The sequence below is a fragment of the Lontra canadensis genome, unplaced genomic scaffold (genome assembly GCF_010015895.1).
Source record: "Lontra canadensis isolate GAN:19392208 unplaced genomic scaffold, GSC_riverotter_1.0 scaffold78, whole genome shotgun sequence".
NCBI classification, from domain to species: Eukaryota; Metazoa; Chordata; class Mammalia; order Carnivora; family Mustelidae; genus Lontra; species Lontra canadensis.
Window position 1 is genome coordinate 6,020,592 of NW_022631072.1, and position 19,142 is coordinate 6,039,733.

At 40.0% G+C, this 19,142-nt stretch overlaps 1 protein-coding gene across 4 annotated transcripts in view; it reads left to right on the plus strand.

Annotated features, from left to right (window-relative positions):
* Positions 1-223: 223 nt before the first annotated feature.
* RMDN2 (regulator of microtubule dynamics 2) overlaps positions 224-19,142 on the plus strand; it is a 67,114-nt gene continuing 48,195 nt past the window's right edge. The window contains exons 1-3 of one of the 4 annotated variants that reach the window (XM_032881931.1): positions 224-244; positions 6,075-6,185; positions 11,537-12,004. In XM_032881931.1, the coding sequence (XP_032737822.1) occupies positions 11,553-12,004 (452 nt within the window). In that variant the 5' untranslated portion in view covers positions 224-244; positions 6,075-6,185; positions 11,537-11,552. Of the gene's footprint in view, positions 245-4,375; positions 4,514-4,665; positions 4,843-6,074; positions 6,186-11,536; positions 12,005-19,142 lie in introns of those variants that run through there. The other 3 variants (XM_032881930.1, XM_032881928.1, XM_032881932.1) reach the window with 3 other exon arrangements.

The window sequence follows — 19,142 nt, forward strand, 5'->3', positions numbered from 1 at the left end:
TCATGAATGTCCCTGAACATTTTCTCTCAAGATGAAGAAAACATGCAGAAGAGAGGGGCAAGACTCCTCTTTACTCTGTTCTGCTGCGTTCCATTTCCGAGTGCATCCAAGGCTGTGCTTTAAACAGGCTGTCTACAGGAAACCACGGTAAGAATGTGACTTAGAAAGCCTTCTGCAATTTCTGAAGAAACTTTATTCCTATCTTTAAGCGTCCCAGAAAAACTGCTGATCATCACCGAGCAAGGTTGGTATCAATCAGGCAAAGTATACACTTTTCTGAAAATAACTGTTTCTTCATTGCATAGAAACTTAATTTTTCTAGACAAACTGGAAGTTTTGAATAAGAATTCCATATTTCAATGAGGTTGTCATATTTTTAACAAATGGCTCCAACATTGGGTTGCTATGTAGTATTACATAAATATTGTTGCTAATTTTTCTTTCCTATGTATTTTTCTAAAATATCATTTTAAGTTTTATTGAGTACAGGAATATTGGATCAGCTATTTTATTGTATTTAAATGATTAACAGTTTATTACACTAATTACTTAGTCTTGTGGAAACAATTAATAAACTTACTCTTGTGGTTTTTTCATAGAAAACATTTTCCCCTTGGAAGGTCCAATTTGTTCATAGTAATCTTGGAGTAATTTCATAGTCTGGGGGTCCCCTAAAATAAAAATGTTCCCCAAAAGCACTCTGCTTGCATTAGACACAGTATTATTTTCCCTCTTTTCCCCAAGTCTATTCCTAGCCTAACCTGAACATACTAGAGCCACCATAATTCTGTATGCACCTGCAGCTTAGACATCATGATTAACCCATGATGGTTAACCATGGTTAACGAGAGAAGCTCCCCGTGGGGTAAAGTGCTCTGATCTAGAGATTCAGGCCCTATTGTAAGAGGAGCAGTGAAGGGTAAACCCCATTATTAACTGACTAGGGAGATGAAGACAGGACATATCACCTGTGAACTTCTGGAATGTGCTTATGAGAGGTGTTCTGATGAGCCTCGATCGAATGTTCTATCAGGCATCAGGATGGGGGGCCTCACTAGAGGTGGTTGAGAGGAAAGGCATTCACAAAAATCTAGGTTTGATTACTGCCTCTAAAAGCGACTGTGGGACTGGGGCCAAGTTTCTTCACCTCTGCAAGCCCCTGCTTCCTCACCTATAATGTTACTTCTCTCACCGGATGGCTGGGACGATGGAATAAGACAAGTCATCTGAAGAAGGAAGCAAGAATGGAGTGTAAGACGCAGTCAGTATTTTTGTTGTGGCTGTTGTTGCTGTTGGCTCTCCTCTGGCCCCCAGGTCTGATCTGGGAAACCTGGAGCTTCAGTGGCGCTGGCGGGCTCCTCCAGGCTGCTCTTTGTGCAGCCAGCCTTGGGCTGCTCTCTCTCTTCTTGGTTAGTGTGTCCTTAATTTTAGAATAATGTCTTCAGTTATTTAGCAACAAAACACTTCCTTGACCCCAGCCTGGAGAAGAAGGTAGATGTTGCTGTTTTGAGGTAGGGGTTGGGGGCGTGGCCTGTCGGGTACTTATATTTACTGCTCAACCTGCAATTCCCAGAAATTCAGGTTGTAAATTAGAATATTCCAAGAGCAAAAATATAATGGATTGGAATGTAAATGGCAATATCTGACCATCATAGTTTCCTGAGCCTTTAAGTAAAATCCAGATCAAATTTCCTGAACAAGAGTATATATTCTCAAGGAAATGGAGGCAAAACCCTTGATTGCCTTCTAACTAAACAGTTTCTTTGCCCTTAATAGTCTGTTCCCTAAGTTGATAGGTGATAAAAAGATCTGGAAATAATTGCACAAGGAAGTATATGAATAATTAACCATAGAGTAGATTGATAACTGTTATAGGGCTAAAACCAACTTGGTCATTCAATTGCTTCCTGGAAATAAAACCACTTAGATAAAACCCAAGAAATAAAATAAAACAAAACAAAATTAAAAACCCTGATAAATCCATAACATGCGCTCTACGGCAGGAAGGGCTTCAAATGTCTTAATGCTTTTCTCTTGACTATACATACTACTTACAAAAATTCTTTTTCAAAATATTTATTTGACATTGAGTATGTGCACTGTGCCCTTGAGTATGTGAACGGGGGACACCAAGATAGATACATCCTTGCCTTGAAGAGTCCAATTTCAAGGACCCAACAGTCACTGGCCAAGCAGTAATAAAACTGGGTACGAGAGAGAGGTGTCTGCAAGGCAGCGGGGAAGGGTTTTGTGATTGCATCCTTATCCTTCCCCAAAAGTTTTGATGGGGGCATGGATGGGCACATCTTTTGGGGAGGAGAAAAATGTACAGAGGAGCTTCCCAAGAGAAGCAGATTAACTGGATGAATTGGTTTTTGACCAGCAGTGAATGGGAGGGTATTCTAGGCACAGAGAGCAGCCTGAAGAGCACGCAGAGACTGGGAAATCTGTGGCTTATGGAAAGATGGTAAGGCAGTTTGGCTATAGCTGAAGTATAGAATGATGTCTGGTAGGGAAAAGCTGGAGAAGCAGGTGAGGACATACTGGGAAGGGCCAGATCATTGTAGCACTGTGCTAGTTTTGATGGAGAAAAGTGTCTCAATCAGTTCTAGCTGCTAGAACAAATTTCCATAGGCTGGGTGGCTTAAGTGACACTTGTTTCTCAGCCCCAGAGGCTGGAACCCAAGATCATGGTGCCAGTGTGGTTGGCTTTTGGGAAGAGTCCTTTTCCAGGTTGCAGACAGCAGGCTTCTCACTGTATCCTCACATGGGAGAAAAAGAGATTTCTGGCCTCTCAGTCTTCTAATAAGAGCAGTAATCCTATTCACAGGGCTCCAGCCTCATAACCAAGTTATTGGCCAAAGGCCCACCTCCAAATCACATCACTTTGGGGATTAGGGTTTAAATACATGAACTTTGGGGGAACACAAATATTTGCCCATGGTCAACAGAAACTTTGAAACTCCTAACTGTTGTTTCCCAACCCCCCCCTTTAGTAGTTCCTTTGATGCTATACTTGAGGAAGGGTGGGGGAGTCATTCCTTCTTTTTTAGGTTATCCCTGCAACAGTTCCTGGCAAGGGTAGCTCTTCTCTGTGCTGTTTAGTATTAACTTAACCAAAGAGCAATGGCTACCACTATCTCAGTTTCTACCTCTCAGATAATTTTTACTAAGCAAGGAACAGAATCAAAGATACTGGTGGCAGGCAGAGGAACAGGTATTAGGTAGGCAAAGGAGAGTCTAGCTACTTGACCCTACTTCCTGAATTTAAAGAACAAGTCAGTACCAGCTGCCATCTTCCTCTCGGAGCAGAAAGTTGGTAAGGCCTTGTTCTCCACTCACACTCCATGTTTTTATTGAGGATCTCCTATGTGCTGTGTACTGAGGACATAGCAGTGAACAACTCAGTGGGCTGCTTCTGGAAAAGCTTAAATCTCATGGTGCTTTAAGCTTCTTTTAAGTATTATAGAAGAGACAGTATAGTTTCTTTTGTACTCAAATCTTATTTTTAAAAAACCAAACAAAATCCTATTATCACTTTGCATAACAGGTTTACATTATATTGTATTCTGGAAAAACAAAACAAATATTAGCATTGTATTGTGATATCCTTGCAAACCCTAAATGAAAAAGTGGTTTTTGGGATGGACTGCTATTCTAGCTAGTTTCAAATCTTAGAAGTGTTAGCCTGCTGTCTTCCAAAATATAACTTTGTTTTAATAAAATGACTGTGGCTATGGCTAGGCTTGCTTATTCTTTGATGCAGCTTGCTTAAAACTCAAAAAACACCTTAGGATCCTAGAGAACCCTCATTAGTAAATAGCATTGTACAGATGATAAAACAAGCCTTTTAATTTTTCGTAGAGCAGGATTTTTTTTTTTTTTTCCTTAATAGGAGTGACCTGTTTTTCATTCCATTCACTGCATTGGTGGGGAATTTAATAATCAAGACTAAGTTCTCTGCAAGCCTAAATTTGACGTCTGCCCTAACCTGGAATGAAGATGGAACTTCAAGGTTATGCTTAGGAGGGGTAACAAAGAAGGGTATACTGGGGAAAGGGTGAGTTTGGGCGCGGGAGCCAGGTGCAGGCGGGTTTGGAGAGCGGCAGCGATGGGACAGACGCGCTGGGCCTGTCGCGGCTGGCCCAGAGCCAGGGCCGGAGACCCGAGGGAGACAGGCTTGGAGGGGAGGCAGCATCCCAGCAACAACATGCGGTGCGGGCCGAGGCGCCGGCGGAGCGCATTCTCATTCTGGAAAAGGTGCGCTGGCTGCCCGCCCGGGTAAGTCGAACCCCCGCGGGAAGAGGCGGGAGCCGTAGGGCGAGCGGCCGCGGGCTCCTCCCCCGGCGCCTCCGCTATTTGGGTCAGGACGCGGCGGGCCGCGGGGCCGGACGGGGGAACCCGCGGGCTCCCGGCTGCTGTTCGCCCGGCCGCCGCTCCGCTCCCGTCCGCCCCGCCGCAGGTCCAGGGTCCCCGTTCTCCGACCGCGAAGAAGCCCGAGCGGCGAACTCAGGTGCGTGGGGAGATGGGTAATGGGTGGCTCGCCTTGCGGAGGCCGGAGGCGACCGGGAGCGGAGGGCTGAGGCGGCACTTCCGGCGGTCGCTGTGGCACTTCCGGGTCCCGCGGGGGTCCCTGCCGCCGATGCCCTGTGGAGCATCCTTCCGCCGGCCGGCGCGGCGCCGCGTCCTCCCGGGGGCAGTCCCGGCGGGCGGTGGCTCTCCCCTTCCGGAGCAGCCCAGTCGAGCCGGCGTCTGGAAGCTGCAGTCCTGGAACTCGCCGGTGTTTCACGCAGGCCGCCCGTCGTGGGTGCGTGGGAAGCTGGCGGTGTGCTGCGCGCCCCGGTGGGTCCGTGCAAGCCGAAGGGGTTTTATCCGGAGACGCCGGGTCTCCGCACAATATCCGGCAAACATTTTTGTTGTGTTTTGCTCAGACTCCGATTCTCTACTTTACAAAAAAGAAAGGCCAAATTTTCAGTGCCCCAAATATCTGCAAAGAAGCCAAACATCAGAGAGCCCTGAGTTTAAAAGAAATTATTAAATAGGAAAACTAATGAGAACCTGATGGAAAAGGAGTATTAGAATTCACTTGGAAATACTAGGTTATCCAGGTCGCTGTGATTGCCAGTTCAAGGTCTCAGATACAATCCTATGGGAATCAAACCTCAGGCATGAGTGTAACCCATGGTATTCCTTTCCCCTTCTTGCAAAATTTTTCATACGTCCTCCAGGTACCAGAGTTACATATTTTATGTAATTCCCCCTAAGATTCTGCTGATGAATTAAATGAATATATGGTAGATATTGCTGAAAACATTGTAATTTGATAAAACACAATTTCCATTTCTAAAAATTAATGTAAAAATTTCTTTAACATTAACATTTTGGAGATTTATTACTTCAGTAGGATTCTTGGTTCTCATCTGCAAATAATTATGTATTACCCATTAGCTTTAGATGACAATATTTTTTATGAAAATAATGTGTCATTTTCTATTATTACTAGCACATTACAAATCAAGACTTGTAAGGGGACTAATACTTAGCATTTGATTATCTAGTCAATACATTTTTAATTACTGTGTTTTTATACTAAAGGATAGTGTAAATACACTAATTTGATAATTAGACATATAGAAGTTACACAAATAATGTAATACAGCCTTTGAAATTATACTACAGGTAAGCAAGTGTTCTGATTTATTACTTTGCTAGTTTTTTTAATGATTTATTTATTTTTAGAGAGAGAGAATGAGTGCAGGGGACAGGAACAAGGAGAGGGAGAGTCTTAAGACTTAAAGGTGAGTCCGAGGAGGGGCTCGATCTCAGGACTCTGAGCTCATGATCTCAGCAGAAACCAAGAGTCTGGCGCTTAAGCAACTGCACCACCCAGGTGCCCTTGCTAGTTACTATTTTTAATGAGTGGCATTTTTCAAATTGGTGGCTTAGAACCAGGTTTATTTTGTACTGGTAAAAAACTCAAACATAGCTTGCACTTTTAGTCTCTAATTGTGGTTATTTAAATGCAATACCTGCTCCACTGATTGATTCTAGTTTTTCCCCGTTGATTTTTATAGTTCTGAAATCCTGTTTCAGCTGCGAACATCTCTGCCCAGGCAGCACCCTCCTTCATATCCTATGGTTGCTCTCTGAATCTTCCTCAGGCAGCCAGTCCAGGACTTATCAGGGTAATGGCTTTCCTGTCCTAGTCGCACGGCCCCCGGGTAAATGACTTAACAGCAGGCAGTATGCCTCAGTTTGCTTTCTGCAAAATAGAGATAATAATAGGACCTGCCTCCAAGATATAATTTGGAATTGGTATAATTCCTAAAGAAAAGGTCAAACGAAAATTCATGCCCCTGGCCACTTATTTGAACCTGGGACAGTCTCAGGGATCAGATCGCCTTCCGAACTTCCATTTATTTACTTGATTAAATGAAGATAATTTCAAACTAGGCTACGTTTTTCTCACGTAAAGTTCAAGGAAGGCCCATGAGCCAAGAAAGCAATCAGAATAGGAAGATTTCTTTTAATAGACCTCCGGATCAGCATAGGAACATTCTGCATTAATCTTTTTATTGACAAAAAGCCAAGAAGATGGAGTTTGATGCGTGGTTAGTAGACATAATGCAAATGGAAGTCATGGGCACGTAGTGACTTTTATTATTATCTGTTGCCTTTTTTGCAATAATCTTTCAAAATAATTTAGTTTGGTAATATATTTTGTGTGCGTGCATGTGTGTATGTAAATAAGTGTACCCCTAATAATAATTACCCACAACTTTAGCTGAATTGATCCCAATCTACTGCTGACGTGTCTCCTGGACAGGATAGGAGAGGACGAATGGTTAGACTTACAGTTCCATTCTAACAATTAGGTAAAAATGCTTTTTGTTTACAAAAAAAAATTAATTCCAGGAAAACTTCCCTGAGGTCAGGCAGGCCAGATTAAGCACTCAGCCTTTCTCCTAGAATCTTTGGCTTTAGAAGAATGGAGTCTTAATTTTCTTGGATATAGTAATTTCTGAAAAGTTATTATTTTAAAATCCAGTAATTTCTGAAAAGTTATTATTTTAAAATCCTTAGTCCTTCTCTTTTACACTGAGACCTGTGATGAAATGGAGCATCTAGCTAGGATCCTCCCTTCATTCAGTGCATATCATCTAGTCTATTACTTAAGGAATTCGAAAACACTTTCTCTTAGGCAGATTTCTTGGAAATAATGATATTCACTCTCCAATGGGGGACCATTTGAAGGACCACATTTAGTTGCTCATTTAGAGTATAACAAACAATGCTTTGCCCAAGTATATGTGATCATGAGCCATAGACCCTAGAAAGACACACTTCAGGTACACAACTGAATTCAGAATTCACATCTTTCCAGTGCGCCTTTCCCTGTCCTTACTCTCAGCTGTTTATTTTGTTTCCTAGTTCACTTAGAACAATGAAGCAACCACAGAGAACTTTCATAAGCTCCCACTGTCCCATCTACCCACCTTCCTGAATCTGCTCACATAATCTGCCTTTTCTTTCCTTCCTATGAATGAACGGTTTGTGTTTCCATCAAAGGTCAAGGTCTGTGCCTGTGCCCTGCAGACCATCCATCCCTCTGCCTTCTCAAGTTTCATGCTTCAGTGATTCTCTGATCTTTTACTTCATCATTTTATATTCCTTTTTTTAAAGAATTGGATCTTGTCCATGCCCAGATAGAAATGCTTTTATTTCTCCCATCTTTTTGGCACCATTTTCCAATATAGTCATGACATCATTTCTTTTCTCCTTACTTGCTTTCTCTTTGCCCATTTGTTCTTTTTTTCACCCTTCTCTGACCTCTTGGACTAACTGAATATCTTTAGTATTACATTTTTATCTCCACTCTTGGCTTATTATTTACACCTTTAAGGAGTTTTTTTAAACTGTTGCTGTTGTTTGTTTAGTTGTTTTTTTTTAAAGATTTTATTTATTTATTTGACAGACAGAGATCTCAAGTACGTGGAGAGTCAGGCAGAGAGAGAAAGAGAGAGAGAGAGGAGGAAGCAGGCTTCCCACTGAGCAGAGAGCCCGATGCAGGACTCGATCCCAGGACCCTGGGACCATGACCTGAGCCAAAGGCAGAGGCTTTAACCCACTGAGCCACCCAGGTGCCCCTGTTGTTTGTTTAATTTTTAACCCTTGGATTTACAACAGTACATCTTTAACTTACTATAATGACACTGTGTTATAATCCAAGACCCTTACAACAGTATATTCTACTTTGTCCCCTCCCATACTTTGAGCTATTGTTGTCCTCATTTTTTTTTTTTACTTCTACGTATGTTATAAACCCCATAGTTGGTTAATATCATTTTTGCTATGATAAGCAAATATTTTATAAAGAAATCTTAAAGTGGGAAAAATGACTTTCATATTTACCCTCGTTCTTGCCAATCTTCTGTGTAGATTCAGGTTTTTATCTGTTATTTTCCTTCTGCCCGAAGAACCTCTGTTAGCATTTCTTGTAGTGCGTGTCTGATGGCAGTGAATTCTCTAAACTTTCCTTTGTCTAAAAAAGTCTTTGTTTGGGACACCTGCATGGCTCAGTCTGTTAAGCCTCTGCGTTGGGCTCAGGTCATGATCCCAGAGTCCTGGGATCAAGTCCTGCCTCTGGCTCCTTGCTCAACAGGGAGCCTGCTTCTCCATCTCCCTGCCAGTCCTCCTGTTTGTGCTCATTCTCTCTCTCTCTCTGACAAATAAATAAAATCTTGGGGAAAAAAACAAACACTTTAAAGAGTCTTTGTTTTACCCTCACTTTTAAAAAATATTTTACTGGGTATAGAATGTAAGTTGACAGTTTCTTCCAGTACTTTAAAGATGTCACTTCATTGTTTTTTTGCCTGTTACTTTGTCTTCAGGTTTGCTTTTTTCTCCTCAATGTTTTTTCTTCCGTTAATCTCAGTCAGTAAAATTTTATTTCAGATATTTTATTTTTCATCTCCAGAAGTTCTATTTGGTTCTGCTTAACACCTTCTATTTCTCTCCTCATCATGTTTATGTTTTTCTGTAACATATTTTTTTTAAAGATTTGACAAAGAGAGAGAAGGTGCATAAGCAGGGGGAGTGGGAGAGGGAGAAGCAGGCTCCCTAGTGATCAAGGAGCCTGATGTGGGGCTCGATCCCAGGACCCTGGGATCATGACCTGAGCCGAAGGCAGATGCTTAACCAACTGAGCCACCCAGGTGCCCCTGTAACATATTTTTAATATTTGTATTAAATAGTGAACATATTTGTAATCGTTATTTTAACATCCTGTCTGCTAATTACATCATCTCCATCCTTTTCCTGCTTCTTGTGTATCTAGTTATTTTCGATTGGATGATCAACATTGTGATTTTATGTCATTGTATTCTGAACTTTTTCAATTTCTTTAAAGAGTTTTGGACTTTCTCTTGAAGGCAGTTAAATTATTTGTGAATTAGTTTGATCCTTTGGAGCCTCATTTTTAATCTATTTTAGAACAAATCTAAATAGATCTTAATTCTAGGGTTAGTTTTCAAGGTATTAGCCTTCTGAGATCTCTACTGAAAGCCTCAGATAGGGGCACCTGGGTGGCTCAGTGGGTTAAAGCCTCTGCCTTCAGCTCAGGTCATGATCTCAGAGTCCTGGGATCGAGCCCCACATCGGGCTCTCTGCTCAGCAGGGAGCCTGCTTCCTCCTCTCTCTCTGCCTGCCTCTCTGCCTACTTGTAATCTCTGTCTGTCAAATAAATAAATAAAATCTTAAAAAAATATATTTAAAAAAATTTAAAAAAAAAGAAAGCCTCAGATATTTGATAAACACTGTCCAGTCTGGCTGATGGGAATTTGTGTAATCTTTAGGAATAATTAGGTTTATAACTTCCTCGAAATTGTTCATTTGCCTGGGCTGATGGGATTTGACCCTATGCATGTTCAGACTGGTATTCAGTTAAAGATTTATGGAGACTCCTATGCATATTTCTAGAGCTCTTTCTCTACATACTTTCTTCATCTTCACTACTGTGCCACACAAATTCTTGGTCCTTCAGATTCTCTGAACTCTGTTCTCTGTTCAACTCAGTAGACTACCAGGCTTTGTTTGGTTTTCCTGTTCCTGTGCCATAGTCCAGAAATGCCTCAAATTAAAAACCCAGGGAGATCACAGGACTTATCTCATTTGTTTCCTTTTTCTTGGGGATCTTAGGTGGCAGTGCTCTATTAATTTGCTCCTTGAGAAAGTGTCAAGAAAAATAAACCAAAAATTTTGTGTATTCAAATTCCTGTAACAGACAGTTTACCATTATTTGTAACATTTCTTTCAAATTGCTAACAAAATTTAATAAAGGTGTATACAAAGTAGTGGCTATTGATGGGAAAATAATTTTGAGAACTTCAAAGTCTGTAAAGAAGCCTCACTATATTTTATTCCAAACACAGAAGTTTGTTATAGTACTGATATACTTATTGCCATTTTAAAGTCTTGGGAGGAAAGGAATGTTATACTATTATAAATATTATATTTTTTATTATATTTTATATGTTTACTTATATATTTATTATTATATATTTGTTTAATAATATATTATTAATTATATTTTTGTTTTTCATTATATTAATGGTCTTCTGATTTTAAGAACAGAAATAAGCATTAAAACTAGGAAGATGGGATATACCAAGAAAAAATTATGGTGCATTTAGTCAAAGTAGCTGAGTTTGTGTGGAATTAGGCAGGCAAACACTCGAGCCTTGGATGTAAAACAGTGAAAGTTCAGATGGAGAGAAGAGTCAAAGAAAGGACACTTTTGCTACTTTAAAAAAGAGGAAAATTTGAAAGAAAATAAAAACATTAAAACCTCAGAAATAGAAATGTGAGGAGCAGAGGCATTCTGGATCAAAAAAAGAAAGGTGATGAAGCCTTCATGTGGTAGTGTTTTTGCTCTGCATGCTGAATAAAACAGAGATGAGGTGGGTTACAAACTTGCCAGGACTCTCTGATATATTTTATATTCCAAATCCTTGGGCTTTGAAAATGCTTATTACTCTTAAGTATACATGTGAACTGGGTGCTAAGAAAAGCTCCTTGAACTTCCTTAAAGATTGGATAAGACTCAGAAATCAGCATACCAGTTTTATACAAAGTTTCAAAAAGAGTTAAGCACAATTTGAATTCTTAAATAGCTTTTTTTTTCAGAAATGTATAATGATACTTTTACCACTATCATATTCTTTCAAAATATATGATAAAGAATAAGTTTCAGATCATTCATGTAGAATACAAATTCTGAATTAAAATTGAAACTTTACACTGGACTTCAGTGATATCTTTAAAGTAAATATTTCTATTGGGCCACATACCTTTTAGAAATAAATATATTATACTTACAGTGTATTTTAGTTTATGATTTTCCCTGTGTGTGTGTCTGTGTGTGTGTCTGTGTGTCTGTGACGGGGACTTGACTTTTGTTGATTGAGAAAGCTTTAATGTTTTTGTCTTGGACAAAGACAGAAACAACATTTATTTACATTTATGCTTTCAATTTTAGAAACAAAACCCAAGAAATGCCTCATTCCACAAACAAAGAACTGATCGTTGGCATCATGGTGGGAACTACTGGAATCAGCTTGCTTCTTTTGTGGTACCACAAGGTTCGTAAATCAAGGACAACACTGAATTTACCTAAATTTCTTTCTCTGGGTAATAAATTTGATTCCATGACTTTTCAAGATGAAATGTATAATGGCCAAGGAACAGCAGCAGTCTTTCAAAGAAGGCAGCTTCAGATATTGGAGAAGTTAAATGAATTACTGATAAATATGGAAGAACTCAAAGAGGAAATCAGAGTTCTTAAAGAAACCATTCCAAAGCTGGAGGAATATATACAGGGTGAACTTGGAGGACGGATAACTGTTCATAAGATAAGTCCTCAGCACAGAGCTAGAAAAAGAAGGCTTGCCACCGTTCAAAGTTCTGGAACAAGTAATAGTTCAGAGGAAGCAGAAAGTGAAGGAGGGTAAGTTTCTCCATGATGTTTCCCATGTTGAATTGATTATTTCATTATTGCTATTATATTTAGGTATTTTCATTATGCATTTCCAGTTATGTATTCTGCTAGTAATAAGATTAAAAAAGAAATGATTATTTGGCTTACCTCATAATTAAAACTATATTCAATAGTGGTCTGTATTTAAGATAATTTAGACTGTACTGACAAAAAGAATGTAAGTGACTTACTAGCACCAAGTGCCATCATGAGTAATGAAAAAGTCATTAATTGTTTGCCAGAATGTGTAACCTGTTTTTATATGTGGCCATGTGTGACCCCTTATGTAAGAACTGTCCAAGGAGTGCTCTCAGCTAGAACTTTCTGTGATGACGGAAATGGTCTAAGTCTATGCTGCCAATATGGTAGTGATTAACCGTCTTAGCCATCAAGCACCTGCATTGCAGTTAGTGCAACTGAGAAACTGAATTCTTAATCTTATTTAATTGTAATTAATTTAAATAACCAGAGGACTAGTGCAGACCTAAAAAGATTTGAGAAGGTACAAGGAATTCAGTTTCATCCTCACCATCCACAGTGGTAAACCTTTGAATTCTAAAACCAGAACATAAAAAACACTCTTTTAGAATAAAAACAAATGATTTATGATTAAAAACAAAAAACAAAAAACTGTCCCCAGCTAGTATTTTTGAGGAGTAAAATAGGCAAGTAAATAAAGAATCACTAGGGGTTCTTTAGGGCAGGGACACTATGTTTATTTTATTATATTCTTTATTTTTAAAAAGATTTTATTTATTTGACAAGGAGAGGTGGGCATAAGGAGGAGGAGCAGCAAGCTGAGAGAGAGGGAGAAGAAGACTCCCGTCTGAGCAGGGAGCCTCATGTGGAGCGTGATCCCAGGACCCTGGGATCATGACCCGAGCCAAAGGCAGATGCTTAACCAACTGAGCCACCCAGGCGCCCCTATTTTGTTATATTCTTAACATCTTGTTTTTGTACCTAGCACAGAGTAGATGCTGATAACTGTTTCATGAATGAATGAGTGTTCTGCTACATCACCATGGAATTGGGAGAAGGGAGGAGAGAGAAGAGAGGAAACAGTGGGTCGGGGTAAAAGTGTGATTTCATAGGTAAAGAAATGTAAACGGTTGATCAGGTCTTTGACATCATGCTAGGACTGGAATTACTTAGCATTTTTATATATGAACTCTATGAAAAATCAGATAGGGAAGAGCCACAAATGATTGATCTAGAGAACAGGAAGGTTTTAAACATTTGTGTTCCTGAACAACAAGAAGTTGTAAACTGATTTTAAAATTGGCAGTGGAGTGATTGAAAGGAATTGACAATAGTTCTAAATATTCCAGAACCGTAACTCTGAAAAGGCGCTGTTAATTATTAAGGGTATAAAGAACAGCAGTTTTGTGCTCAAGTGAGGACAAAGATCCCAACACAGCATTGAACATTGATGTGGCAAGCACATCTTTGAAAGGACATGGTGGAACTAAGGACTGGCCAGAGAGGATCAACTGGGAGGAGAGACGGCAGTCCTAGTAAAGGAGTGGAGGCCAAAAGGCTGAGTAACCCTTCATCTAAAAAGACCTACGTTAGATTGAGCACAGGCTTGTTCAAGAACTTCCAAGATTCTAGGAAGAGAGGCAGCCTCTCCTAAGTTTAAGATAAGTTTGGGATGATCAGAAAAAGATAATTATATGGTTTCACTCATATGTGGAATATAAATAACAGCTCAGAGGATCTTAGAGGAAGGGAGGGAAAGCTGAAGGGGAAGTCATCAGAGAGGGAGATAAACCATGAGAAACTCTTAACTACAGGAAACAAACCGAGGGGAGGCGGATGGAGGAGGGATGGGGTAACTGAGTGATGGGCATTAAGGAGGGTACATTGTGTGATGAGTCCTGGGTGTTATATGCAACTGATGAATTATTGAGTCACTACATCTGAAACTAATGATGTACCAAATGTTGGCTAATTAATTTAAATTTTTAAAAAGATAAGTTTAGACAAATGAAAACAAGGTAATCGTGGGACTTAATTAACTTCAAGTAATAGTGTAGGCATAAATTGTTTATGTGAATTCAAGAAGGATTTGTGAAATTTATGAATGACAGCCACAGATGGCTAATAAAAACTTTTAAGATTGATGTCAGGTAAGACATTCCTTCTTCTTGCTCGATCCTGGGGGCCTTTGTTAGCAACAGAATACTAGAGTAGAGGCAAGGCAGCCCTAATGACTTGGACTAGTATATAATTATAGATTATATACTTAATAAAGTAGAGGGAAACTTTACAGTAGAGCTATACTTCAGTAAAATAAACAAAACAAGAAACAATTAACATGGATTTTTTTTTGAGAGAGGAATAAGATACAGAAAAATTTAATACCTTTCTAAATAAAAATGTAGAGACAAACTTTTAAAATAATGTACTTTTTAAAAACAAAGTCTCTATAAAGTGGATTTGTGTAAATTTAAAACTGCCTGTCCTGATAAACCTCCCATGGGACAGAAATGACTGGTCATGGTAAGATACCATCCTAGCCCCATTAACATATTTAAGTTGAGATGTATCCTTGATACAGCAGTATCCTTGACAGCAAAATTAAACATCAAATGATAATCGCATGTTCCATATGTAAAGTTTATCTTTTGCCAAAGGTTCCTGGAGCTTTTGACATCTTTTAGTAAAAAGGGTGCCAGTCACAATTTGCTGACGCTGTTCTTTCTACACAAGAAGAGAGAAAAACCTAGTTATATCCTTAGGTGGTATCAAAAACTTGAATGGGTATATCAGTAGAAACCGTTTTCTGCACACAGTATCTCCTGCATGCCTGTCCTCATACACAGTATCATTACAGGCGTAGGGAGTTATGCCTTTGTAGGACTTAGCTGATTTCATCTACTTCACTGTGGAGGCGATCGTCCCAGAGGCTCGAATTCTCATAATGTGGCCATCAGAGGGCCTGTCAAGTTTCTTCCTTTTCCTTCTTAGCACTAGCGTGAACATCTTGGAAAGCATCTGTGCTTCTTGGTTCTTGTTTCTACTGATTTTGCTTTTGTCCCTGCTCCAAGACTTGGAGTCAGCCACTGCCTTGGCAGTGTTGGTTCCTTTCAGGGACACATTGTACTAGACAGCAGCAGCCGGGCATGCAGATGTGCCCTGTTTGTGGGCTGGATGATACCAGAGCTTGCTTGGGCCCATTTAGGGTCTGAGTAAAGAAAAATAGTTTTAACTATTTTTAAGGTCACGAGTTCACAGTAGTGTTTTCTGCTTAAACAGAAGTCCTTCCTTATTTCTGAAAACTTTTTAGCTCATTTTCTTTTTCGAGCCTCTCACTGCTCCTTTTTCTGTCAACTTTTATCTGTAAAGGTTATATCGAACCATGGGTTTAAAAAGTTCTTTAAATCACAATGTTATGTAAAGCTTTAGAAACCTTTCTTTCAAAAGTTCCATCTTGTTCCAGTTTAGATTAAAGTAATACCTCTAATAAACTCACAGTTCTTCATTTTAAGTGAACTTTACAAAGAATATATGTGTTTCAGAGCACCTGGGTGGCTCAGTTGGTTAAGCATCTGCCTTCAGCTCAGGTCATGATCCTGGGGTCCTTGGATGGAGCCCCATGGTTCTCCCTCTCCCTCTGCCCCTCTCCCTGGCTCGTGCTTGCTCGTTCTCTCTCTCAAATGAATAAATAAAATCTTTTTTAAAAGAAATAAAGGAGGGACGCCTGGGTGGCTCAGTTGGTTAAGCAGCTGCCTTTGGCTCAGGTCATGATCCCAGCGTCCTGGGATCGAGTCCCGCATCAGGCTCCTTGCTCAGTGGGGAGCCTGCTTCTCCCTCTGACTCTGCCTGCCACTCTGTCTGCCTGTGCTCGCTCTCGTGCTCTCTCTCTCTGACAAATAAATAAATAAAATCTTTAAAAAGAAAAAAAAAAAAGAAAGAAAGAAAGGAGGGTTGCCTGCGTAACTCAGTTATTATGCGTCTGCTTTCGGTTCGGGTTTTGATCCCGGGGTCCTGGGATTGAGCCCCACATCAGGCTCCCCACTTGGGCAGGAAGCCTGCTTCTCCCTCTCCCATTTCCCCTGCTTGTGTTTCCTCTCTCGCTGTGTCTCTCTCTCTAAAATAAATTTTTAAAAATCTTTAAAAAAATAAAAATTAAAAAAGTAAATATTAGATGTGTTTCAAAATGAAACATTTCTGTTCAGTAAATCATGGTTGTATAGTAATCCTATAGGCCTTCTTTCTTTTTTTCTTGATGTAAGTATTTTCCTTTTAGTGTTAAGTTCATATGATAGCTTCAGATGGTATCAACACACACAATTATTTGAAAAGAAAAACCCTACAAATCTACCCCCAAAAGAACACCAAGCCATAATACAAGCCACAATACATAGTATCTTAGATAATACTCTACAAATAATAAAGGATGGTGATGCCAGCAAGACCACAGACAGAAAAGGCTTTTGAGATTTTATTTAAAACTATTTAAATTTTCGGGGTACCCATGGCTCAGTCAATTAAGCATCCAACTCATGATTTCATCTCAGCTCATGATCTATGGGTTATGAGGTCGAGCCCTGCCTTGGGCTTTATGCTCAGTGAGAGGCTGCTTGGGATTCTGTCTCTCCCTCTCCTTCTGCCCTTCCCCCTGCTCACTACTCATGCTTTCTCTCGAATAAATAGATACATGAATCTTTTTAAAAATCTTTGAATTTTCATTTCGTGAGCCAAAATATATAGTCTTTGCCTTTTGTTCATTTACATTTTTTATTCTTACTATTATTTACTTCTGCCAGGACAGTTTTACTGTTGGACTTCAATTTCTCAAGGCCTTGAGAGAGAGACAATTTCACATATTCATGATGTGGTGCTTCTGTAGTCTTTCATGTTGAAAGAATGTAGAAGAGCACATTTGCATACACAAAAAATTGTTTTTTGATTAGGATTTTTAAAAATCAAGTATTGCCACATAAATGAAATCCTTTTTGTAGTCCTTTCTCTTGGAGGTAACCATTGTCTTAAAGTTGGTGCAGATTTTTCCTTTGAAAGTTTGAATGTTGCTCCTACATGTGCATGGTTACATCAACAATGAATAAATGGTGTTTGGTTCTCAAGATGTACATAAGTGGCATTATATGGTATGTAACATTTTGTAACTCACTTTTGCATCAAATGTTTCTTTAAGATTTTTCCAGATTGATGTATGTAAATTTATTTCATTCTTTTCAGTTGCTATGCTGCATCCCGTTGTATGAATATGCCTTAACTTATTTCCCTGTGGATGGATGTTTGTTTAGGTTACCATTTTTTGGTTCTTCCAAACAATGCTTTATTGAATACCTTCATATTTCCTTAGGCACTGGTGGAATAATTTCAAAGTATATATTTAGAAGTGGTTACTGAGTTGTAGACCAAATAGAGTGTTATGCTGTATTACTAACCCATTCCTCAGAGTGTGCCAATATATGAGAATTCTTATTTTCCCATACAAATTCTTACAGTTAGACTTTTTAATTTTAGGCAACTTGGTGGAGATGAAGTGGTAACTAATCATGATTTCAGTTTGCGTTTCCCCAAACACTATTAAGATTGGGCATCTCATCATAGTTTATTTATATTTCGGTCTTCTCATCTAAGAATTTCTTTTAAAAATGGGATAATAAAGGAAGGTTGATGTCCTCTTTATTGATTCTCTGGGAGTGCCCACTCTGTGCCCAGCACCATGTAAGTTCCCCAGGTACATTAGAAAACAAAACAGTCTTCCAAGTCAAATACAGATCTTTTTAAAACAGGGTAACAGAATGTTAAAGAGAGATACTGAGTTCTAACTTTAACCAGAGCCCCAAAGGCCAATAACAGAGCAGTAAGGGCCAAGTCCCCTTGCCTTCTAGACCCTCCTAGGCAGGACTGGGCAAAAGATGGAAGCCCCTGCCGGCATGAGCGTTCACCCGCCGCTAGCCTGTGAAAGGAAGCAGCTGAAGGTCTGAGAGAAGCATTCCTTCAGGGAAAGTCGTTCCTGTTCCGGCCATCCCGCCAACACATGTATGATGCTGAATGCTGCAGGAATGAATGGCATTGCTCAGGCAGAATGTGTTGCATGGGAAGAGTGAAGAGGTGTAGAGTGCAGAGCCTTTTGGAACTAGTACCAAGGAGTGGGCCGCAGTGGAGGAACATGCCTTTGGTGTTCTATCTAAAAAGTCATTGCCAGACCCAAATTTATCCAGGTTTTCTCCTGTGTTGTCTACTCAGAGTTTTATAGTTTTGCATTTTATATTTAGGTCTGTGTTCCATTTTGAGTTAATGTTTGGGAAGGGTGTAAGGTCTGCATGACCAACCACTCTTTGTCCAGGGCATGTGTTGGGACTGTGGGGAGAAACCCTGAGGAATGAGGTGATGTTCCCCTCCAGGACCAACAGCACGTTTAGCAGATTTGCTTACTGCTTGGGGTCAGTATAGTAGGTTCCCTGAGCTCAGCATTCCTTTCTTTGTAACACGAGTCAGTGCAAATGCGGGGGTCTCCAGGCCCTCTACGTTGCCCTTGTAGACCTGGGGACCTGGGGTCTGGGAGAACCAGCACAAATATGCCAGTGATCATACCGCTGGATTTGCTGTGTGTATTAAAGTCCTCTTCTTCTGACCCAAGAACTGTGTGTGAGACATTAACCGATGAATGTATTAGCTTATGTGTAGGGTAAAATCAGATCACCAAACCGATAATTAGATGATGAAAATGAGAGAGCGTTGGGCCTTTGAAAAGTAGTTTGTTCAAAGGTTTACCAAAGACCGGGACGCCTGGGTGGCTCCATTGGTTAAGCTGCTGCCTTCGGCTCAGGTCTTGATCCCAGGGTCCTGGGATCGAGTCCCACATGGAGCTCCTTGCTCGGCAGGGAGCCTGCTTCTCTCTCTGCCTCTGCCTGCTTGTGTGTACCTCTCTCTCTCTGGCAAATAAATAAAATCTTAAAAAAAAAAAAAAAAAAAAGGCTTACCAAAGAAGATTGTTAGGAAGGGAAGAAAAATCAGAATGTGGCAGCGGGGTGTTCAGAATATTGAGACGTTGAAAAGTTTATATTCAAAGCACTGTTTTATGTCATCACTGGCTTGACACACATACCTATTACATGGATGGGGCTCC